Source organism: Canis lupus, chromosome 27 (genome assembly GCF_011100685.1).
Source record: "Canis lupus familiaris isolate Mischka breed German Shepherd chromosome 27, alternate assembly UU_Cfam_GSD_1.0, whole genome shotgun sequence".
Classification (NCBI taxonomy): Eukaryota; Metazoa; Chordata; class Mammalia; order Carnivora; family Canidae; genus Canis; species Canis lupus.
In genome coordinates, this window is record NC_049248.1 from 11,403,330 (window position 1) to 11,428,573 (window position 25,244).

The 25,244-nt window shown below is 39.0% G+C and overlaps 2 protein-coding genes across 2 annotated transcripts; one reads left to right on the top strand and one right to left on the bottom strand.

Moving 5' to 3' along the window:
• The first annotated feature begins 14,047 nt into the window (after positions 1-14,047).
• Positions 14,048-15,626, top strand: SMIM10L1 (small integral membrane protein 10 like 1). Its single transcript, XM_038576799.1, has one exon. It carries the CDS (start codon positions 14,250-14,252, stop codon positions 14,454-14,456), a length of 207 nt encoding a protein of 68 aa, XP_038432727.1. The 5' UTR covers positions 14,048-14,249; the 3' UTR covers positions 14,457-15,626.
• An 8,213-nt stretch (positions 15,627-23,839) lies between these two features.
• Positions 23,840-24,778, bottom strand: CAFA-T2R67 (bitter taste receptor Cafa-T2R67). The gene is given in 1 exon segment (NM_001145503.1): positions 23,840-24,778. A coding segment is annotated over 1 exon segment (939 nt).
• Between the last annotated feature and the right edge of the window lie 466 nt (positions 24,779-25,244).

The window sequence follows — 25,244 nt, forward strand, 5'->3', positions numbered from 1 at the left end:
AAAATGTGGAGATAAAAGGAAACCAGAGATAAATAAGCCACACCATCCTGTCCCAGATGTCAGAGGTGGGGGTCTTGTTATAAGTTACTTGAATTACCAGACCCTCAAAAGGAAGTAAGCCATTAAAGACATTATCGCTAGTCCTTAACAGCGATGTCAATAGAGATGCTAAAAGGATTTAGGTTTGGGCAGCCTGGAAGCCCTGGTGGCTCCGCAGTTTAGCGCCGCCTTTGGCCCAGGGCCTGATCCTGGAGACCCAGGATGGAGTTCCACATCAGGCTCCCTGCATGGAGCCTGCTTCTTCCTCTGCCTGTGTCTCTGCCTCTCTCTCTCTCTCTCTCTCTCTCTCTCTGTCTCCATAAGTAAATTTTTTTTAAAAAATCTTTTTAAAAAAGGGTTTAGGTTCCCTGGTTGGCTTTCAGTAAAAGACCAACCCTATAAACTTTCAGTGGCAACCCTTGTCTGGACCCCTCTCACTCCTGTGAGCTTTCTCTGTATCCTCACTTAATAAAACTCTATCACTTTACTCATTCTCTTTCATCCTCGAGATTCATTCTTGGACTCTGTGAGACAAGAATCTAGCTGTCCCACTTCAATATCTCAAATATCATCCTCGGAATTATGCCACTCTGCTTCCCGCATCCATTTTGGGGCTTCACCATGTTTTACCAACATGTGCACAAGCTGATCAAAATCTGGCAGCCTGGGGTCATAGGCTCTAATAAGGATTTAAAACTCTTTTTAAAAACCTTTGGGGATCCTCCTTGGTTTAGGAAATTCTTTTACCTATGGCCCTTAGTTTATATTTAGCCTTTGACCAAGAAGTGAAAAATAGCTGAGGAGGATCGCCTGCCACCTGAGGTGGTTTTATTTATTTTTAAAGGTAACTACTTAAGTGTCTCTTCAGAGTGGAAAGGCAATTCAGAGAGAATTAATAGACCAGGATGACCTCAGGGAAAGAAGGATGGAGGGGTGTATCAGGAGTCTTGTCAGTCCTGTCCTGTCCTCTTTGGTCTTAGGTACCTCTTGTGTTTTTAATTTATTAGCCTTCTGTAATAAGCCTTTCAACAAGGCTATTTTAGAACCTTGAAGCCCTTTGGAAGAAGCTTTTGCACATCTATTAAAACAGACATCCCTTTCTATTTGCCTCATTTGGGAAGCCTTCCTTTCAAATGCATCTCTTCAATGGACAATCTCATCTAATTGGAGTGTTCCTCATATTGACCACTGTAACTCTACGTTATTTTTAGTAAAAACTTCCCATCTTTCTACATATCTGCAACTTCTTGGAACTTGTAGTTCCTAGACATAAAATAAGATGGTATGCCAGAGGGTGGCATGCCTTCACTCTTTAGAATTTAAGGATCCCATCAGCTGAGACTTTGGGTTTCCTGAAGCCAAACAAAAAACTAAAAGAGTTGTGCTGTCGGGTTGGGGATTGCAGGTGTTTTACAGTGTACCTCACTGCAACCTCGAGAAGTTTTCTCGAGGTTGGCAGGTGACCTAATGTCAACTAACCGGTTCTGTGACTAACTTATCCTATCCTAAGAATCTTCTTGAGGTGGCAAGCTAACAATCTTTAAATGCTTGAACTGTGTCCATCAATTTTTGCAGTTTTTGGCCTCTAAGATCCTCACTAGCAATAGACTTTATCTACACAAAACAAAATGAGCAAAGGTGCACCTTAATGTGTCAGTGGCAATACTGCATCCTGGCCACAAGGCCCTGGGCACACTACCACCAACGGAAATTTGCTGAGGTTTTCTACAGAGAACTGTAATCTGAAAGGCTACAGGCTTGACTCCGAGCAGACATTTCTGCCAGCTGAGTTGAGCTCTGAGCTAATATGCTAGCGTAACTGGGCCCTGGGAAAATATGCCAGCTCAATTGGCTCTGGCTTGACTGTCTGCTGGTGCCAGCTGACCTGTCCTATAAAGGGAAGTCAGTTAGACTGGGGGCTCAGATGCAAAAAAAAAAAGAGCCTCTGAGACCAAGAGGAACTTACCCAAAGCCCTGAGCAATGGTGAGAAAAACAGTGAACTCAAAGGGTTCACAGGTACCCTGCCTGGTTTTGGTCCCCAAATGCTGTCAGAAGATTGCTTCAGATCCTGTTGCTGCCACCAAATCTGGCAAAAAACAAAATTCAGGGACGCCTGGGTGGCTCAGTGGTTGACTGCCTGCCTTTGGCCCAGGGCATGATCCTGGGGTCCAGGGATGGAGTCCCGCATTGAGTTCCCTGCAAGGAGCCTGCTTCTCCCTCTGCCTGTGTTTCTGCCTCTCTGTCTCTCGTGAATAAAAAAGTAAAATCCTTAAAAAAGCAAAAAACAAAATTTAGCCTAGCTTGAAGATCTAATTAGCTTTGTTAAATGACTTCATGAATGGGGCAGCATCCAATCTAGCAATTACAGGGGTCTCCAAGGAATCGTACTAAATAGAAGGTTTTTATAGAAGAGGAGTGGGGGGCCGGAAAGTTATTAGCAAAAAAAAAAAAAAAAACTGTTCCAGGTGAGGCTGCTTTCTGTGGGGCGGGGCGGGGTGGAGAAAACCAAAATATTATGCTTTCTTTAGGGATGGACTGGACCCAGGACACAGACTCATCGGTGCTGATGGAAAAATTGCTGACTGACTAGTTAAGAATACATTTCTGGAGGGAGGTTGAATGTGCAATTGGATTAGGTATTAAGCCCAAGCTTGGGAACTCAAGTGACACCATTTGGGCCTATGGTTTTCTTTTTTATTTTTTTTTTAATTTTTATTTATTTATGATAGTCCGAGAGAGAGAGAGAGAGAGAGAGAGAGAGGCAGAGACATAGGCAGAGGGAGAAGCAGGCTCCATGTACCGGGAGCCCGACGTGGGATTCGATCCCAGGTCTCCAGGATCGCGCCCTGGGCCAAAGGCAGGCGCTAAACCGCTGCACCACCCAGCGATCCCTGGTTTTCTTTTTTAACAGACCCTGTTTCTGTCATACGTTCTCTTGTAATCCTCCTAGCTGGTTACCTACCCTCAGCCTTATCCAGTTCCTTGTACAATTACCTTAGAAATCACTTTGAGTTACCAGGTGCTGAATTTCTTGGGGCTGACTGAATGTTAATGTGGTAGTGGGGCCACAAGTAATATGATTGAAATTGGACATTGTAGAATAGGGTGTTTGAAATTGAAGAATATAATCAAATCTTCCAGATAAATCTCACAACAGTAAATTAGGTTCATGTGCCAGTCATACTGTCAGTTAAATATATAGAAATAAAGATAATTTTGGACATGGTAAATATGCTCAACCTGATTGAAATTGATCTACCAATTAACTACAGTGCATGGACAGAAACATATTCTGAACATACTCAGAAACATATTCAGAAACATAAACCCAGTCTTTTTCAGAAAGTTTATACAAAGAAGCCAGAAATCAAGGGTTTGGATAATCCATGAATATTGTTATCCAAACACATAGGTATCACAAGTTATCTATGGTGAAAAATTCAGTGTGCTTTGCATAAGGAGGTATATTCTTCTCCTACGGCTGTGATAATAATCACAAACATAGTAGCCTGAACATCACAAGTTTGTTATACAATTCTGGAGGGCAGAAGCCAGAAATGGATTCCACTGGTTTAAAACCAAAGTGGAATATAATCAATGGGTAGGCAAGAATGCATTTTTTTCCTCTGGAAGCTTAAAGGGAAGATTGCATTCTTTGCCTTTTACAGCACTCCAGCCTGAATACATTCCTTAGCTCAAGGCCCCTTTTCTTCCAACCCAGCAATCACAGTACTTGAATCTCTGCCTCCACCTTCCCACTTCTTTCTCTTACTCTGACTCTCTGGGCTCTCTCTTCCACTTAAAAGGACCCTTAGGATTACAATGGGCCCACCCGGATAATTCAAGACAATATCCACATTTCAAGGTCAACTGATTAATGACATTAATTCCATCTTGCAACTTTATTCCCTCTTACCTTGCAACATATTATGATCATGGGTTCTAGGGATTAGAACATGGACATTATTGAGGGGCCATTATTTTACCTACAACAGAAGGGAAGGTCATTAAATATAATAAGATTAATATCATTGACAGTAAGTCTACCTACATGCAAAGAATACTGGGTTCATAGTAGGAGGCCAGCATGTGACAGAAGTCATATTATTGTTGCTACAGAGATTGAGAATGGCTATGTTAATTTTCAAGACTTATCTCTGGGCTTGGTCACAGCTAATTTAGATGAATTTAAATTCATCTAAATTTAACCATACAGAAAGCTGCCCTATTCCTGGCATTTTCAGTTGCATAAAGGTCTGTTTGGGTTACTTTTCTCTGACTTAAAACTTAAATATTTCTGACTACTCTAAGAAAATCCACACCCTACAGTTCCATTTTAACATCAATTGTTAAGTTATGAAATAAGACAGGTAACTTTAATCCCTGTTTAGTTCCTAATACTTGCTTTTACTCAAATGTAGAGTTAATGCTGTGTAATGAAAAGCACAAGGATTTTGGAACTAAGACAGTTCTGGACCTATACAGTAGCCTTAATAAAAGATAACTTGAATCTCAATCCTGGCTCTGATTTACAAATTCTGAGTTCTTATTGCTAAGATGATCACACAAAGCATTGATAGAACATGGAGACATTTCTAGAATTAATTATTGAATTTCAAGATGTATCTTACTGTGGCTCAGAACTTAAGAATGGCATGTATTAGGTATCAATATGCAAAGAAATCTGTGAAATTAGGACATTAAAAGAAAGTGTATGGAAGGTGAGAAAGAGATAACCAGGCAAGATAACCATGGAATAAGTTCACACTTAGAGGGGACGTTTGATGATGGAATGTACCTATGGATTATATTACCTATTCACTGACAAGAAAATGAATCAAATTTAAATGATAGGTGCTTTTATCCAAAAATTAAACATTTATATCATTAATTTTATTATAATGAGAGTCTTCAGAAGGTAAAATTCAGAGAAGTAATGCTAGGAGAGGGTAAAATATGAACAAAAAGGTGCACATAAAATACTGCCTGCCCAGTATTTTCAATAAAGACAAAGCAAATTGATCAGTAAGACTCCAGTGAAAAAACGAGTGCAACCCATTAAGGAATTAACAGAATGGACTTATCTATAAGCAGAAAATTGTGAGAAGTTTACACATAGGACAGATGTGAGGACTTATAGGGAAAAAAAAACAGAATTTACAGAATTTCAGAAACAGTAACAGCGGTAATCATCTCTGAAATATAAATCCAAATTGAGCTCTCTGTAATCTTTAAGATCTTACTATAGATGAAGAATTCCAAATAGGAGCAGAAAACTGAAACTGAAATATATGCAAGGACATAAATTGTGGCTTAGAATTGCTTTTATGATATATGGGATGCTGTGGTAGATTGCTTAAGTTGGTCCCAATTCTTCAGCCTACAGCATTGCCATACCTTCTCACCATTAAAGGGATGATCTGTTCTATTCTTGGACTCTGACTCAGCCATGTCATTTGCTTTGGCTAATTAGATGCTGACATAGATTTTTGCAGTCTTTCATTGATGGACTTATATCACTGGGGCCTGCATAACAGGCCTTGTTTACCCTTCACTTCTACTACCAGCACAAGGTTATGTCTAGTTAGTAAACTGGTCCAGGGTGAAGAATGAGAGGTATGAGGAGCCACATTGTTCCATCAGGCCCAGCTTTGGTCAATTAGCTTCCAGTTGGCCCCCATACACATAGCTGGAAATCTGAAAAGAGTAGATATATCTATGCAAGTCCAACATAGATCACTGGCCTCCAGAGATATGTAAGAAATAAACATTTATCATTATCTATCACTGAGTTTTGTGTTTCTTACACAATAAAAGCTGGCTGGCACAAAAATTGGCATTAGCAGTGGGCTATAATGGCAACAGAAGCTTAAATATGTGGCACTGATTTTTGAGGAAACTGACAGAGGCTATAAAAATGGTGGCATGTTAGGCACTTTTAAAATATTTTCAATTGAAAAATAAATAAATAAATAAATAAATAAATAAATAAATAAATAAATAGAATAAAATATTTGCAATTGTTTTCAAGATAACTTGGAAGACAGAAAATGAATGAAATTAACTTTTTTATCTGAGTAAAGACACTATGAGGCAAAACATTGAAGGCATCAAATGACTGCTTCTAGCTGAATATTATTTGATACTTCTATAAAGAGATGGACTCCAAGGGAACTATGAACTTTGCAAAGAGAATTTAGAAAAGACACAGACTATGTAACTACCTTCAGGTTTCTCACCCTCTAGCCTATATTTTCCATCTCTTAATCTTTTAATGTTTCATTCTAGGTAGGTATCTTCCAGTTCACTAGATCTGTCTCTTCCATTATGTCTGATTGGTTGTTAAATATGTCTACTGAATTCTCAATCTTGATTATTCATTTTTTCAGACTTAACTGATTTAGTGATGGGAACAAACTTTTGCTCTTCTACCAATCTGTTAGAGGGAAACAAAATAAAATACTCAAAACACCAAGTTTTTAAAGAAAGCTTTTTTTTAACATTTTATTTATTTATTCATGAGAGACACAGAGAGAGAGAGGCAGAGATACAGGCAAAGGGAGAAGCAGGCTCCATGCAGGGAGCCGTGGGACTCAATCCCGGGTCTCGGGGTCACGCCCTGGGCTGAAGGCAGCGCTAAACCTCTGAGCCACCAGAGCTGCCCTAAAGAAAGGTTTTTAAACAATGTTAGTAGTGCTAGCAAGAAAATGAAAACCTTTAGGAAATTACTTAGGCATTGTCCAAATTATGTATGTATACATTTCAAATACATATCATTAAATGAGATACACGATGATGATGGCAGCTAATCGGAAAACATTAAACGAAAGATGGGAGTTCACCCAGCTTTCTAAGTGGCAGATTTCACTGCGGTAGAACGCTTCCCTGCGGCCTTATGATATTTACATCAGTCCTAGTATTGGCGCTTAGCCTGAAAGAACACCTTCACCTACTACTTCATCAAGGACAACTTAAAACCAACATATTTATAAGGATTTACTTCCTATTTTTTTCCTTTACTACATTCTAAAAATTTTGACCAAAGTTATCTCAACCATACTTTGTTTTTATTGCGTTTTCATACAGACATACATATCCTCTACAGAATCACAGAGTAAATTTCTTTCATATTTTAATAGTATCATTAGCAAGCAAAATTCTCACACCTGCTTATTTGCATTTCCAGCCACTGTGATTAAATCTGGGTTATTTTATTACAGCAGTCAAAGTAGCACTTCATATACACAAACCTATTCAAACATCACACAGAATATATATTATGCTGTACAAAGTTATCTTTCTATGTGTCTTTATTCCTCTAACAGAGAACTAGAAAAACATTACAAATACAATTTGTTCATTTGCATTGTTTCATAGCATTCTATTGTATCAGTATGCCATAATCTATTTACTACTCTATCACAATGGACATTAGTATGACTTCTCAATTTCAGCTATTAGGAAAATTAGTAATAGGGATGCTTGAGTGGTTCAGCGGTTGAGCATCTGCCTTCAGCCCAGGGCATGATCCAGGACTCCCAGGATCGAGTCCCACATCGGGCTTCCTGCATGGAGCCAGCTTCTCCCTCTGTGTCTCTGCCTCTCTCTCTGTGCCTCTCATGAATGAATAAATAAATCTTATTTAAATATAATAAATTATTATAAATAATTATTTATTCATGCACTCTGGGACTCTGGGATCATGCTCTTCCCTGAGCCACACATTTGAATGCAAATATTTTAGATTTTGAATAGAAATTCCTAGAAAAAAGTTTATAAAATTCAGTCATTATTTGTCACTCATTGAATAAGATCCTTTCTACCTATCAAGTATTCTTATGGATTCAATATGATTTACAAGAATGAATAATCTAATGATTTATAGTTCAAAGAGCACATTTCATTCCTAGAGCAAGTAAGTATAAATAATGAGTGCATAATATTGTAAGAGTTAAATCAGAAGTTATAAGCAACATACACTGGCAATATATATGAGGAAGCTACAAATGCTACAGTGCAGAATCAACTGCGGTTTTATATGGATAGGAACATTTAGTTTGAACTTGAGTTCTTTAGAATTTATGAAGAAATAGAGAAAAAGAGTTGATAATCAAGACTCATATTAGGGCATGTATAAATTATCAAAGTGACATGAATAACTACACCATGCTTCTAAAGGTGGAAACTGTTTGTGTTACGATAACTTATTGGCTATTTTGATTGAAATGGTATGAAGAGTCCTCCGATATCCATGTCCTCAGTTGCATTTCTCCTCTTCATCTGGGCCACAGAAACTCTATTTCCCAACCTCCCTTACAGTTGTGGCAATGTGGCTGAAATCTGACTGATGTCATATGAGTGAAAATTATGTGCATAATTTACAGTCCTATCTCACCAAAATCTTCCTGAGAACACTCTTCCATACACCTATTCCTCCCTGCTGTCAGGAATGGGGATGACTGTAAGGCAATCCTGGAAGCCATGTGTTAAAGATGGAATACGTTTGTTCAGCCTGATTCCCTGGGTAACTATGGGGAGAAGCCTTCTTAAACACATCAGTATGGTGAAGAGAGCAATTAAAGTCTGTATTATATGAGTCACTTGATGTTTTGGAGCCTATTTGTGACACAAATAGGCAGTTTTGTTTATAGGCATTTGGATGGTGAAGAAACAGATTTTGAAAGATAGAAACATGTAGGCTCCTATGATACAGTGGCAAACTCTTTTAAAATGTTACATGTAAAGTCTTTGAGGCAGGCCTTGTTTACAGTCATGGCCCTAGTAGAAGTGATTGATAAGACCTAAAATGGTGTGAAGTTGTTCTCCAAAGCATTCAGCAAGGTATTGTCTCATCAGACAAGATGAGAAAGAAATTAACTGATTGCAAATAGAAAAGGAAGAGGGAGTCCAGAAATTTTGGGTTCCTAGGGTTGTAAAATCTCACAGGTCTTAGGTCCCAAACAGTAATAAATAAATTGAAGAAAATCCTTTACCGACAAAGGCTCACCAAGACTTTTCCATTAAACATGGAAACTATTTCTCATAAAAAAAGACTAGACTAAGGGTTTAGACTTCTGACATAAGCCCATTATTTCAGATGGTCTAGATAGCTGCTATTGAAATGGAAGTAGTAGTCATGGGATAGGTAAGTGAATTACTTAATTAATTAAAGGAAACATTTATGTAAGGGAAATCTTTGTCTCCAGACATCTGACTAAAAGCAAATAGATTAAACAAAATTTCCTAAATATTTGTGGCAAATGTATTTATTGAGTGTGACAATGAAATCTGTGATATTTGAATGACTTATTGACTTCCAAATTTGTATTATCAAGGAGTAGGCTTAAAATTTGTACGCCTTTTAAGAGGGTATCCTCTCCAACATCTACTTCAGATATAGCCAAGAAGGATAATAATAATGAAGAACATCCAGAGGGCAGAGTCAGGAAACACAAAGAATGATGGATAAGGGAGTTATCCTGAGCCCGGACACAGGGACTAATCAGGAACTTCCCTGCAAAGTCAGTGCCAGGGGCTTCACAGTGCCTACCCAGACTATCTGTCTGTCACTGCTATCCATGACAGACAGCTGTATACCCCTTAGTCTCCTCTGCTATCAACGATGGACAGCTGTATACCCCCTTCTCTCCTCTTTCCAAATGAGAGGAATTTATTCTTTCCAGCTAGCCTGACCCTAACCATTTTATATTTGGTGGTGGATGGAAAAAGGTACCCATCTTGTGTTTTCTGAGTTCATTTGTCAACAGACTATGAAGAACAGCAACCAGAAATCATGTAGAGAACTGCTTATCACCCCCAAATTCCTAAATTTTAAAGTGATAGAACTTAAATATAGAAGTTGGGGGTTGTTCCCAGGTTGTAGGAGTGTGTTCTATAAATGGGAAAAAGGGTACATATGGCGATTTAAAAATAGGCATGGAGACTGTGGCAGATACAATGAGGCAGACCAAAATCCTTATTTTCTTTTTCCTAAGCATATATGAGACATCTCCCAGGCTCCTTTGCAGTTAGGTGTGATCAAATGACTACGTTCTAGACAATGCAGCATGAGAAGTAATGTGTGAAAACTCCACACCTAGTCCATAAATGCTATCCATGCCAAACACACACATGCACATATGCACACATACAAATAGAGAATAACCCCCTGGGACAACCATGGAAAGTGAGTTAGAATATCACTAGGCTAGTGACATAGGAAGCTCCCAAATTTCTCTCCTTTCACAACATACCAAATACACAGCTATGCATGAATCAATTCCCTCTAACAAAAATCCAGACTAATTGAGTGACTCCTATACACTGGGAAATTTAGAAAAAACTCACATCAAAACAAGTAGGAAAGGATGAAACACTCTCAGCATAAGTCTCACCCCTGTACAGCACCAATCAGGAGGGAACCCCCAACTCCCAGCTTCTCCCTGAAGAGCAAAAAGTTTAGACCACAAATATAATGCTCCAACTTGTGACACTGCCACCCAAGAAATGCTCTCCCAAATCACCTAGCTCTAACAGACAATAAGGCTTGTATCTAGGTCTACAGGACTATATTAGACAAAGCAGTAGTTATTAACAGGTATGCTAGCAGTCCCCACGGCAATCCCTCCCCATCCCCAGGTTCAGTGCAGAAACAGAGCAGGAGAAAACACCATTTCCAGGTTCTTCCCTAAAAGGAATCTGCAGACTTTAACAGCTGCTGCCCGAAGATAGGGCTTCTAATCAGCCTGTATGTTGGAACTACCTGTGATTCTCCCAGGAGCCTGACAGAGTAGCTAGGCACATCACCCACTGTGTCCTCCCAGATTACTTCAGTAATAAAACCAAATCTCCAGCTTCTCACTAGAAGCATATCTAGACATCCAGCATCCCAATTATTATGGCTGCCACGGAAGGGGCTGGCTCTAGAGTTGGCAGGATTCAGCATTCACAAATCCTTGGGGACCACACAAACTGAAGAGATGGTTCTATACAGACACACAGACTCCCACTAACTATCCACTCTGCTTAAGCACAAAGTAGGCAAAAACCCAGCTGTTTCTCCCTAATAGGGACTAGTCTGCATATCTAATGTCCAGACTTTCCAACTGCTGCATGAAGGTCAAACTTGCATCAAGGAGCTGAAGGGGAAAGTAATGAGTAGTTCTCCAGGAGCTTGAACAGGTTCCCAAGCCTTAGGGACAATGACAGGTCTTCACATACCATCATCTGCTGCGAACCACTAAGAACAAAGACAGTGGTATGGATAATCACAAAGGTTTGAGTGGCAGCCATAAGCTTGGGGTGGGCTGATTGAAAGTTCTCAAATAACCTTATACTTCAAGGAACTACAGAAAAAACTAACAAGGAGCGTAAATGAAAAAAACTATACAGACATGAGGAAAAAAAAACAAGGAAACTACAAGCTGCTTTTTTTTCTTTTTAAGATAAAACTTTAACCAGATTCGGAGTAAGAGACCAGGTTCAAACAAAATGATAAATGAAAGACCTATTACACCTATTACAGTGAGAATTTGCCAATATAGTCCTTTGCAGACCCACTGACACCTTTAAACTTTTCCGAAGAATCATTACACTAATCAGACCATTAAAAAGTACCAAATTGAAGGGGGTCCCGGAGGGGCGCCTGGGTTGCTCAGTTGGTTAAGTTTCTGACTCTTGATTTCGGTTCAGGTTGTGTGTTCAGCCCCATGTTGGGGAGTCTGCTTGAGATTCTGTCTTCCTCACACACACTTGCTTGCTCTCTCAAAAAACAAAAAAAGTACTAACTTGGAAATATAGTCAAAAAAAGGGGAATAAGATTAGGAAAGGAAGGTCAAGTTAATAGTCAATGGATTATCAACTAGAGAAATAGTTTAGGACATGTCTTACTGTTGATTGCTTACTTATATGTGCCTACTTGGCAATAACTGTGGATCATTCAAGTCTAAAGATCATTCAAGTCTAAATCTAAAGTTTCAAGTCTAAACATAAAAAGGACAGAATAAACATCACAACCATGTAAAATCCTATTCCACTTTCCACTATCAGTTTCATCAGATGGAAATTCTTCATCTCTAGAGCATTAAGGAGTAGGAGACAGAGCTTCATGATTATTCTGAGATGCCCAGTCCTTTCCCATTGGAACAGGACATCTACTGAACCAGATTAGGAATGGATGGCTGCTATTTTCCCCATGGGCTCAGGATGAAAGACAGGATTTTCATGGAGTTAGCCCAAGCTGGGTATAAGAGGTAAGGTAGTATAGAAAGGGTAGAGGAGGAGTCCACATAGTTTTATACAGTTGGAAATGGAAGACCCAGAAATTTAATGACTTCAGTGACCCTGAATATCTCAATTTTTTTTCAGCTTTCAGAAAGTAAATTGTACTTGTATATTAAAATTACACTTTTTCTCCTAGTTCTCAGAGTTGCCATTCATCTTATACTACTCCAGAATATTTTATATTACCAAATACTCTATTTTTTTAAAGATTTTTTACTTATTTATTCATGAGAGACACAGAGAGGGAGAAAGGGAGAGAGACACAGGCAGAGGGAGAAGCAGCCTCCATGCAGGGAGCCCGACGTGGGACTCCATCCTGGATCTCCAGGACCACACCCTGGGCTGAGAGTGGTGTTAAACCGCTGAGCCACCTGGGCTGCCCCCAACTACTCCATTTTATAAACTGTCTCAAATGACTGGCAATCAGTTCCTCTAAGTGCCATCTACACAGTGTTGCTGGGGTGTTAGTACAGCAAAGTAGAAAAAATTCTAGCTGGGGACACACAATTACATTCTACAAATTTCACAGTGGCATATTATTTCTACCAATCATATCATCAGTAGGATATATGGAAACAGAAGTCCTCTGGGATATATTAAGTGTGCTTCAAAGAGTCTCTACCGCTATTCAGTAGAGTGAGATGTGGGATACATAAACAATGCTTTTTCAGAACTAGACTGTAATCTGAAGATTTTGATCAGAAGTTACATATCTGAATAATCCCTGAATGTAAAGGTTGTCTATGGTGAAAAAATGCAGTCCTTAGTAGTTAAAATGTAGAGAAGGTAATGGAATGTACACCATTTAAACATCAGAAGAGTATGTGGCTATGGAAGATAAACTATGATGTTAACCTAAGGTTATTCCGAGTTGAGATTTTAATAGTATTCCAAGCTTTAGGGCCTAGCCACAGGTTACACAGGTGTTATCTCCATGGAGAAATGGTAGAGGCTTCCATACCTTATTTGGACTATTCATGGGTTTACCTGGGCAGGGGATGACAGTGTATATATGGAACGTGTCCCCCCCAAAAAAAGAAGAGTATATGTGTGCATGTGTGTGTTCCATTTTGTTTTGCTTAAATGTTTCTATCACTTGCGATTGAGAGTCCTAATATACAGGAAAATCTATAGCCTGAGACTGGGATCCTCTACAGTTAAGTATGTTATCAATACGGAGACTTTATGTCTGAACTGGCCTTACTGGGTGGCTCAGTGGTTGAGCATCTGCCTTTGGCTCAGGTCGTGATCCCGGGATCCTGCGATCCAGTCGTGCATCAGGCTCCCGGCGGGAAGCCTGCTTCTCCCTCTGTGTCTCTGCCTCTCTCTATCTTTATGAACGAATGGATAACACCTTAAAAAAAGAAAAAGGAAAAAAAAGAACTAGCTTATGTAAGGAGTTCATGTTGCCCTAATATTAAGGTTAATTTTATGGAACCAAAGGGTGACATTCCTGGCTAATACCCCAGGTCACATAGCAGACAGACCTGAGCTTCAGTCTAGAGTTCGGCGCTTACAAACTGCGTTCTCTACAAACCATGACATTTTTTTTTTTTAACTAAGTTTCCTTTCTTCATTTTAGAGTGAAAATAATAATATCAGTCTGGCTGACCATATTGAGAAGACCAAGTGTACGGTGTATACCAAAGCGGCCCCTTCGGCACCTACCACCTGTCGGGCTCTAAGCGCTAACAACCGGGGCAGCAGCCGACAGGAAGGGGCGGAGCGCGGGCGGCGGCAGGGGCCGGGGCCGGAGCGCCGCGGGGAGGGAACCAGCCAGCGGGAGGCGCCGGTAGGAGCTGGCGGCTGCGTAGCCACCGCCGACCTGCCCCTCGCCGTCCCCACCGTCGGTCGGTAGGGGAGGCCTGTCCGCGAGGCCTGTGCTGACCCTCGGCTCTAAGCACTCGGGGCGCGGGGACACGGGCCCATGGCCACCGCGGCGGCTCCGTCTTCCTTGGCCCTCAAAGCCTGCAGCACGGCCGGGGTCCCCAGCTCCTACGGAGTCTTCTGCAAAGGACTCTCCCGCACCTTGCTCGCCTTCTTCGAGCTAGCCTGGCAGCTGCGCATGAACTTCCCGTACTTCTACGTCGCAGGCTCGGTGATCCTCAACATCCGCTTGCAGGTACACATTTAGCGCCGCGCCCAGGAGGCCGGCGTCCCGGCCCGGACATGGCCGCCTCCCGCGAGGCCCGGCGGCGAAGCGGCGCGGCGAGCGCGAGCTCTGGAGTCTCGCGAGAGGGCGTGAGCGCTCTCTGCGGCTGCGCTCTGGGTCCGTCGCGGAGCTTCGGGCCGGCGGCGGAAGGCGGGGAGCGGCTGGCGGGGGCGCCGCGGTCGGTTTTCCGGGGACCGCGAAGCGCTTCAGCTTATTTAAGAAGCTTTGCAGCCTTCAAGCAAAAACAGAGCGACCGTGACGCGTTAGGAAAAAGGAAGGCTACGAAAAAGTTTTCAGAAAAATAAATGTTCGTGTACAGCAAGCTCACGGTCCGAAATAAAATAGGAAAACGTAAATTGCGGGAAGATTGGATTGGATTGTAAGCAGGACCTTGAATTAATAAGAAGCTGAAGGTCTTAAAGATACACGTGGAAGGCAAAAATATTTCCTCAGTCCAGCAAGAGAAAACCGGGACAATCCAATTTTCAGTGGGAAAAAAAAAAAAACCACCACATAAAGCATCCTTCTGATGCCAAACAACGTAAAATGCTGCTGGATTTTGAACAGGGGGTTGGAGTGTAAGAAAGTGGACTCTCGGTGCCCCTGTGAGTAGCGAGTGGTTCGAGCCCTCGGAGCCAACCAGGCACAGCGCTAAGCGGGGCCGCCTCGTGAATAACGTGTAAATGATGGTCATGATGTAAATGCTGCTGGTGGTTTTCGTCTTTTGAGATAATTCTCAATCGTTGTGAGAACGCGAATGTTACCAGCATCGATCGTGGAAAAGGACAGTTAAGATGCAGGGATGTTGAAGCGGGAGGGAATGGTGATGGTGAGAGAGACAGTCGTCAATGGGGAAGGGCGTTTTAGTATTTAAAGAGCAAACGGTAGAAGCGGTATGCCGTAAAGTTGCAATATAACCGTGTTAAAGAGGGAGGAGAGTAAGGGAGAACAGCATGAATTCCGTAAGAAATGTCTAAAGATAAAAAAAGTTAGGTGGGATGTCTCAAAAAGAAAACCTGAGAGTACCGGGTGTGTTTGAATATAAAGAGGTTTTTGTTTTGTTTTGTTTTGTTTTTTCAGAGTCTGAGGATGAATTGGTGGTCTGCAGATTCCTTAGAAATTAAGAAAATAAATCTTATTATGAAACAGGAACATTCAAAAGTTTTTCGAGAATTGCACTGCATACTTCACTTGTGAATAATACTATTCATACGAAGTCATAATTATGTAAACACTGACTACCAATACAACAAGAAATGATTGTGTGGTATTGGGGGGATTGGAGAGGACACAGGTGTGTGTAATGGGAAAGACTCCCTCAAGATCTAATACAGAGAAGTCAATAAAAAAGTATAAACACATTTTTCAGGAAAAAAAAAAAAACTATAATCGTAAAATGTGTAAAGAGTGGATAGAGAAAAGGAGGACTGCTGTCTTTCACTATCAATCCAACAGTATTATTTTGCTTTTTCTTAATTGTACATAGGTATTTCTTTGAAACTTAATTTTTAAAAGTTTCATTTTTAAAAGGTGTCCCCCCGCTGCCCCAGGCAATTGAAGTGTACTGCACTGGTAAAAAGCCACCATAGTAAAATGAGATTGGGTTTTTAAATCAGACAGATCACTGTTAAAATACAAACTGTTTATGGTTTTAGGCGAGTCCATTAATCTGCCAAAACCCAGTTTCCTCAGCTATTAAAAGAAAATGAAAATACCTACTTTGAAAAGTCAGTCCGGGAATTAAAAATAAGCCTCACATGTTTCTCACATGTTGATTAAGAAAACTTGAAACTCACAGAATGCCTGTCTTTTGCAGTGGAGCTTTTCAGTCCTCAAGGAGATCTGTAAGGTACTGACACTGGGGGCGTAGGGCAGAACCCCCAGAAGGATTTTAAGAGATAAAAGGGGCCATTATTTGTAGAGGTAAAGGTTTATAAACTAGTTGTAGTTTTGTATTCCACTGACTTTGTACAACCAACAAGTATATTCTAAGGTTGTAAGATAAGTTCCCCCTCCAGCACCTGGTCTGGTTTTGGGTTATTGTGTTTCCTACCCTTTCTGTATTCTTTTGTCTCCAGGCAAACTTTCTTCGGCCTTCTCTGCCCTTCTTTTTTTTCTTTTCTTTTGCCTATTGTTACTCTACCTGTGTTTTAAGACTAAACTTAGATGACACTTTTTTTTCATTATATTTTCCCAGAGTCCCCTGATTGTATTAGAGTTAATTTCTTTCACTCCATCCAAGGGTTAATTACACACGTAAATAGCCCATGTCATTTTCATAGGCTGCCCAATTTTTCCCTAATTGTGCATTAGTCATCAGATGTGGGTTTTTGTTTTTATTTTTAGATATTGAAGAGACAGGTTTCTATAATCTCTTCCATTGGTTATTATGTATTGTTCTGAGAGTGCAGGAACTAAAACATTTTGTGTTTTTTTAAAGATTTTATTTATTCATGAGAGAGGCAGAGACACCCCTGAGGGAGAAGCAAGCTCCCTGCAGGGAGCCCAATGCAGGACTTAATCCCAGGACTCTGGAATCACGCCCTGAGCTGAAGGCAGATGCTCAACCACTGAGCTACCCAGGCATCCCTAGGAACTAAAAACGTTTTAATCTAAAATATCAGCAATGTAATTTGATCAATGAAATAATTCTGTAATGCCAAGGGACTTACAAATGGTGAGCATCACTCTATACTAATGTCCCACTTTGTAACAAAATAATGTGACCGCCATTAACCCTGGAGTGGTGAGGTACAGGGATACTCCCAGTTCAGATGGCTACATGAACAGGTAGGTGCCTCTTTCAGCCATTCTTAAGCTCAGCCTATTGTTACACTAAGGAAACCGAGACACTTTAGCACTTACTATATATCACATCCTCCAGCTATATTGGAAGCACTGTGAGGAAAGATACTGTATCCTATCCAATTTTACAGCCCATCTAGCATCAGCAAATATAAAGTAGGAACTGAATGAAGGCTCCATGATTTACCCTTTATTCTTCACAATTGCTCTTAACACACAGTCTTTATTTTTCTTCCTGCATTTATAAATCAGTGAGGTTTTCCCAAGGGAGAAAACAAAATTTTTGCCCTGACTAAACTTATTCTAATTTGCAAGTAGTTTAATTCCCCTTACCATTCTTCCAGGCAACATCCATGAAGCCAAAGACTTTGTTCATTGCCATATCCCTTGCCTAGACCATTGCCTAATGCAGAGTAAATAATAAACATAGTTGAATAAATGCCAAATTAGTTGTTTTTTCTACACAGAGTCATCAGGCAATGAAGGAGATAAAGATATAGTTGCCCTTATATTAAGGTGATTGATCCATTTTATTGCCCATAAATTGAGCGTTTTTAGGCCATCATGAATATTGATTGGTCCAGAGATTCCTCCAGCATGAGGAAGCCAAGGAGTGGCTTAATTTGTGAAAACACAAATTAAGAAACAACACATTATGAAGTATAACTAATAAAAATGCTGGGGAATGAGGACTGTTTAAAAGGGAAATGGTGATCATAGTAACATATATAACTTAAAGATGAGGGAACAAGAATTTTTTTTTGAGAACAAAAATATATTATTACTTGGCTATAAGAACTTATTACTATCAGCATCTTTTAATTTTTTAATTTTACTGAGTTTTTAATACTAGGAATACTAGTTATTTACATACATGATGTGTATAATTCTCATGTATGTCCCATCAGGAAAACATTTTCACCATCATTTTTCAAATAAGGAAACTGGTATTTAAAGAGGTTAAGTTTAACTTTCCCAAAGTCATAGTAATTGGCCAAACAACAGTCAAGCCTCAAGTTTATTCCTAAAGATACTTCTGTTGAGGGATTTGATTTCTTTTTTAATTGTAGGTAAATCTGAATAATCCTATTGTTTTGTTTTTAGTAATCCTGTTTCTTAAATTTCAGAGTTTTTTTCAAAGATTTTACTTATTTATTTGAGACCGAACACGAGCAGGGGAGGGGCAGAGGGAGAAGCAGACTCCCTGCACCCTCAGTGGGGATCCTGGCAGGAGGTTCAGTGGGGCTCTCTCCCAGGACCCCAGGATCATGACCAAGCCGAAGGCAGACCCTTAACTGACAGGCGCCCCTGTTTCTTAAATTTCAAACATATGTATTCTCTGGGTCATAGTTGGCAATATCTTTTTTTCCTTCAGCATAATTATTGAGGGCTTTATGTATTAGAATATAAACATTTGATCTGTAAACCCAAGCATTATACTTCCTGCTGCCTGAAGACATTTGGCCTGTTTGTGAGGAGGAAGGGAATGGAGGGAGACACGGAAAAGGACATTACCCCTAGGATGGAAAGAAAACACTTTCCTTCTACCGAAGGAGTGGAGATCAGGTGATCCAGGTGATTGTAAATTTTGAAACAAGCTATCACTGCTCTGAGGAGGCTTACCTAAATTTTCTGTTACAAAGTCTTGCAATTCTAGTTTTATGGGGACTTTTCCTGGTTCAGCAATAATAGATTTGATAGAGTCAAAAAGAAAATAGGATTTACACATGGAGACATAAAAGGGTAGGAATGGAAGGTTTAGGAATATAGGAACAAAAAGAGAGGAAAGTGTTAGAAAGTGGGCCTGGAAAGTAGTATGAAGAAGTAGACTTGGATGGTTTCAGGCACATGAACCAAGAAAGGAACCCTTGCAATAAATAGAATTCCCAGTAGGGTTCAATGGACATCAGTTGACTTGGATTAATTACCATGAGTGTGGGAACTTCCTTGCAATTTTAATAAGAATTATTCAATAGCCTGTTGCTCGGCAGGATTACCACCAGACCAAGTCATGAATCTGCACAGCTGAAGTCCACTTTTCCCCCACGCCACTCCACACAAATACAATATCAGCAATGTTTTTGGGGCAATCAAAAGGCTGAGGACATTACTGAGTGCCTACAACAAATGATAAGAAATTATGGAATTCTTAGTAGCTCAGTTGCAGTACATCTGAGGGCACTCCTGCCAGTTCCTGACCTAATTAGGGATCTGCAGCAAACATTAGAAAATTTTGCTCATCTTAATGGCTTTCAAATACCAAGTACGTGAATTTATTCACAGTCAGGTAATGGAAGGCATCAATGAACAAAAAGGAGTGAAAGTTGTTCATATATTGAGTAAAAGAGATGAGTATATCTTTCCATATGAACCAAAGTGAGGAAGAATACATGATCACAACCAAAAAAAAAAAAAATCGCCAATGAGATAACTGTACCTGGAACGTCTTTACTCTGAAATCATTGGCACAGTAATAGAAGTGGAACCAACAGATAAAAAAAAAAAAAAAAAAAAAAAAGGTTTAATTTGAAAAATATATTTTTCAAGAAAACTTTTAGTTTTTAATTGATAAAACTTGAAAGCATCTCAAACTGGTCAAAAAGGGATGTAATTAATAGGAGCCTTAAAATTCAGAGGTCAGGTTAGATCTATATGAAAGAGAAAATAAGTTAATTTTAAAATAACTCATTTTAAATATGGGGCTAAGGAATAGAGGTACCAGTGTCTTTGTCTTCTGAAGCTATATGTTTGTTGGTGTTTCCCAAAATTGCTAAAATTGAAAATAGCACATCTGTCACTTAGGATTTCTTATTTATAAATACAGCTCTTCAACAACTTTTTTTCTGAACTGATTAAACCAATCATCTGACCAGTTTTTTAAATGAAGATTCATTCTGGGAGTAATCCAGCACATGGCATAGATTTCTACAAAAAAGCATGAATCAATGTCACAAGTGAGTGGATTGCGGAATTACAGGTTTTACAGATATCCCCCCTTGTTTCTGTACTTCAATATAAGGAAGCCCCTGGCTTAGAGCACATGAAGTTCCATCCGGAACAGCAAACAAAACACCTAAACCATCAGAAATTCAACAATGTCACCTTTGAAATCTGTATTGATCCATGCATAATTCCATTGGGAACTTTTCCTTCAGCAAAGTTCAAGACAACATGGCTTGAACACTGAAATATCTTCGCTTGAGAAAGGGTCAAGGGCAACCACTAGGCCAAGTACAAGTGCTCAGGAAGAAGTCTCTTTTAAAAACAGGTTATTTGCAACACTCCTGGTCTCAGATTTGGGAAAACTAAAAAAAAAAAAAAAAGAAAAAAAATCTATTCCATCAAGACTATATAAAAAGTTTCTTTTGGGAGCACCTGGCTGGCTCAGTCAGAGTATCTGACTCTGGATCTCAGAGTTTTCAGTTTAAGCCCCATACTGAGTGTAGAGATGACTTAAATTTTTTTAAAAATTTCTTTTGGAGAGAAGCAATTGGCAAGAAAGCAATTTCCCAGTAACTTGGTCCCAGAATAAGATCAATTCTTTCCAGATTGCATGGAACTAGCTACAGATGTGATAGTAGCTTTCATCAAATCATGGCTGCATAGCATAGGCTCTTATGGGAAGGGAGATAGAGACCTTAATCTCAAAATACCATTTTAATAGGGAGAAGGCAGTCATCACTAGCCACTGCCCACCCAGTCTGTAACCCAGACCTCGTCTATCATTTTCTGTTCTGCTTCTTATCAGAAATAGGCCCCTGCTTCTTAGAGCTTTATCTCTCCAACATTACTACAGGAGAAGTGAGGACTTAATTCTAATGAGACATTTACTGCTAAATCCCACTCATAAGTGGGTCTGTGCATGGTTGTTTAAATGTGTTTTTATCTTGGTCATTAAAGGAAAGTTTGCTGATACTACAGTGTAGATCTAAACACTAAAATTAAGTATGCTCACTTCTAATAAGTATAAAGTAATCTAACTTTTCACTGAAAAGGATGCATTCCAAACTAAATTATTCTCAATATCTGAATCTAAATATAGCCAATATGATCAGAATTCCACCTTTCCTAAGCAAGATAATCCCAGTGACAGTTATTAGGAAATTTCTTTCAGTTTTATTGAGATATAATTGACATACAGCACTATATAAACTTAAACTATGCACCATAATAACTTGACATATATACCACAAAATATTGACTACCACAATAAGTTCAGTTAATATCCACCATCTTATATAGATACAAAAAAATAGGATTTTTTCTTGTGATGAGAACGTTTAGGATCCACAATCTTAGCAACATTCAAGTTTACCATACAGCAGTGTTAATCAGTCCTTATGTTGTACATTACATCCCTAGTATGTATTTTTTTTATAACTGGAAGTTTCTATCTTTTGATCCCCTTTATCCAATCCCCCACCCCCTCATCCCCACCCAGGAGTTTTGTTTTGTTTTGTTTTTTTAAGATATTAATTTTTGACAGCACAAGCAGGGGGCGTGGCAGAGGAAGAAACAGATTCCCCACTGAACAGGGAGCTGATGAGGGGCTCAATCCCAAGACCCCAGGATCATGACCTGAGCCGAAAGCAGATGCTCAACCAACTGAGCCACCCAGGTACCCCCAGGAAATTCCCTATATAGTATCCAATATAATGAGTGAAGTTAAGAAAATTAAATCTTTTTGTGAGTGGGTGCATATCCTCATCATCGTGGTTACATCAGAGTGTCCTATAGCATAGGTCCCTGGAGGAAGAGTACATTTTACTAAGCCCTTATGGTTTTTATATTCTTCCCAGCATCAGACTTGATCTACTGCTCCATCAAAATTAACTTACAACCCACCTATTTTTCAACATTAATTATCTAGTTTGTTTCTGTTTTATGTTTGCTTCTACAATTGAAAAATTATGGCAATTTAAAACCCTACAACAACTTCATTATTTATAGTTTTTAAACATGTTTAAAATTATAATTTCTAAAAATTACCAGATAACAAACTTTCATTCAAAATTGCAATATTAGCAAGCACAATTTTACCACCTGCTGGCCTTAAGATTAAATCAGCTACTTTGATTTCATTTCAATTATTTTATTATAAAAGTCAACCCAGCAATATATATATATATATATATATGTATACACACACACACACACACACACATATATATATAAATACAAACATGTTTAAAATGTATACAAATACACAATATTCTCTCTTAAACTTTCTGTTCTTAAACCCTGGTGAGCTGGTTGTGTTTTTCCTCTCTGACAAGGGACACCAGTGTTCGTGTAATTCTTACATGCAGATGCACACTCCCACAAAAACTCAGTATCTAAGTGTGATTTTGATCCTTGTAAAGTAGATGTAAAGTATTCTTATACCCTTAGGGATAAATATTCAATTTATTTTTATAAATTGATTTTCTATTATTCAGAAAAGGTAGTATCTATTCTAGTTTGGATTCATAATGAGAGTCTGTTCCTTTGTTTTAAAAGTTATGTCTGTTTTTATTGCAAAATTCTCATTGTATCCTCACATAGTGGAAGAAGCTAGGGAACTCTGTGGGATCTCTTTTGTAAGAGCACTACTCCCATTCATTAGTTCTCCATCCTCATGACCTGCTCACCTCAAAAAGGCCCTACCTCCTAACATCATCACATTGGGTATTAGGATTGCAAATTTAAATTTTGATGGATATAAACATTCAGATCATAGCAATGGTGGGCACAGGCATTCACTGTGTTACCAATAAGACTCAAGACTTCAGAAGCAAGATGCTTACCATAAATCATATTATTTGTATAAACAGAAGGAACAATGAGACAGTCTTTTCGTTTGAGAACATTTTAGAAGTCAAGATCCTAGACACCAGGCAAGGGTCAAGGCTGAAAGCTCTGGAGCAATTTTATTTGCCTTTGCTTTTTACACTTTCCCCAGTGCAGTGGTCGTCTTAAAGGAATGGCATCCCAAATTTCCAAAATGGAACAATGGGCCCTGGCTCCAGGGAGAGTAGAGACAACCTTATTAACAAATTATTGTTTGTGTCTGTTCTAAACTATCTTGGGTCAGGAAAAACCATATGTTAAACCACAAAACAAACCTTAATAAATTTATAAAGACTGAAAAAAAATAAAAAAATAAAAGTTATGTCTGTTTTTATGAGATTATATGTTTCTGGCATTTATATTCTTTAATTTATTTCTAACTTAATATTGTACAAATATTCCACCTACCTCAACTAGGAAGGGATTTTCATTTCTAAAAAATCACTTTTCTCACATATGAATGTAATAAATGTTTGCCAGCACATGTAAAATTAATACATATTGTATTATATATTTTATATTGATATTGATACTGTCTCAAATATATTCTATTACTAGCAATTTTTATAATGAACAATGCTTGCTTTTTAAGTTTATAGGTCATTCTAGAGAAAGTCTAGGTGTTTAATAGTATGTAAAAGAATCCAGTGAGAAAAACCAAGGTTAAAATGGATCTTCAATGTCTCTTCATTAATTTAATTCTCTTGGGATATAGAAAATTCTGGAAAAGTCTAGGAAGCGAAAGGCTTCACCATTTTCAGGTGGCAATTAAGATGCCACAGTAGACCTAACGCAGCTTGTCTCAACTTGTTGTTTCCCAAAATTAGAATAAATGAGTGGCCTGAGGGTACAAGAGTCGATAATAACAGGACAGCCAAATTGGCCTGATGATTCTGCAGTAAAAGGGAAAACCATCCTGTTAATAGGATGGAAGTAAAATTAACCATGGAAAGAAAAAGAGAAGACATCACCATTTTCATGGCCCTTTTATGGGCCTCTGTTCTGAAGTCCCTAGAGCTGGAGTTCCGTTGCACATTCCTGATATGTCTCATTAAGGAAAGAAATAAAAGGAGCAAAGAGGCCAGGGACAGAAGAAAGGGGATTAAGTAGATGAAACTGAAAACAATCAAGCTGTTAAGATACAGAGTTTTACTTACATCTAGGGACCAAGTTGAGTTTCTTTCATGTCTTTGATAGAGATTAACCCAGAAATTCGTAAATGTATCTAATAATTCAAAGTTGAAAAACAGTAAGAATAAAGACCCCAGTGGAAGCACAAGTAGCACTCTGCTAATTCTCCACCTCAGCCAGGTGAAACAGGGGTGGGAAAAATTGGCTATTTTAAAGAAGTAGAAAACATTTAGACAGGTAACAATCCAGGTAGTTAGGTGATTGCTTAGTGTCCAAAAAACACTAATGAATTTTGCTAGCTTATCAATGGCATAAAGATGTTGCCAAAACACCATTAAAAGTGAATCAAGTAGTATTATACAAAGAAGAATGATTCTGGAAAGAGCCAGGCTGGTGAGGATGCAGTCAGCAGTAGAGAGCTTTAGATTCTTCACCAAGTCAATGCAGTTAACTAGTACAATGAAACCGTTCCCCAACATTCCAGTTATGAGTTCTCCTGCTGCTGCTACCAGAAAAGCATTTTCAATTCTAGATGGCATTTCTGTAGAAAGAATCCCGAAAGCTAGTCCAAGGTCTCACTAGTTTTCTGGCTGTCAAAATGTTGTGGAATAAAATCCAGTCTGATACTTTTCACCTTTATATTAAAAATGCTCAGATACTGTCTCATTTATCTTCATGGAAGATCCTTCTCTTTTATTCCAGCTGTAGGTCTGAAGTACACACAAAAAGATTTAGTCTCACAGATTTAATTGAAAAACTTTAACATAACTTCCAACAAGCTACTGATTTTCAAATTAAACAGTAATGTCCTCACTCATCACTGGCATTGACAGCAGTTTTCCACTCGTGAGGATATCTGGAAGAATAAAGTCCAATATGCAAACATGCAAATATGAAACAGATTTCTTTACACTTATTTGCACTTTCCTTTTCAACTGGAAATACCATTTGGATCCAAGTTTCTTCACTTTAATAGAACTGTTATTCATTAATTCCATTCAATAA

Excerpts from the sequence above, each read along its gene's own strand:
- SMIM10L1 (XM_038576799.1), top strand. The coding sequence starts at position 14,250 with ATGGCCACCGCGGCGGCTCCGTCTTCCTTGGCCCTCAAAGCCTGCAGC.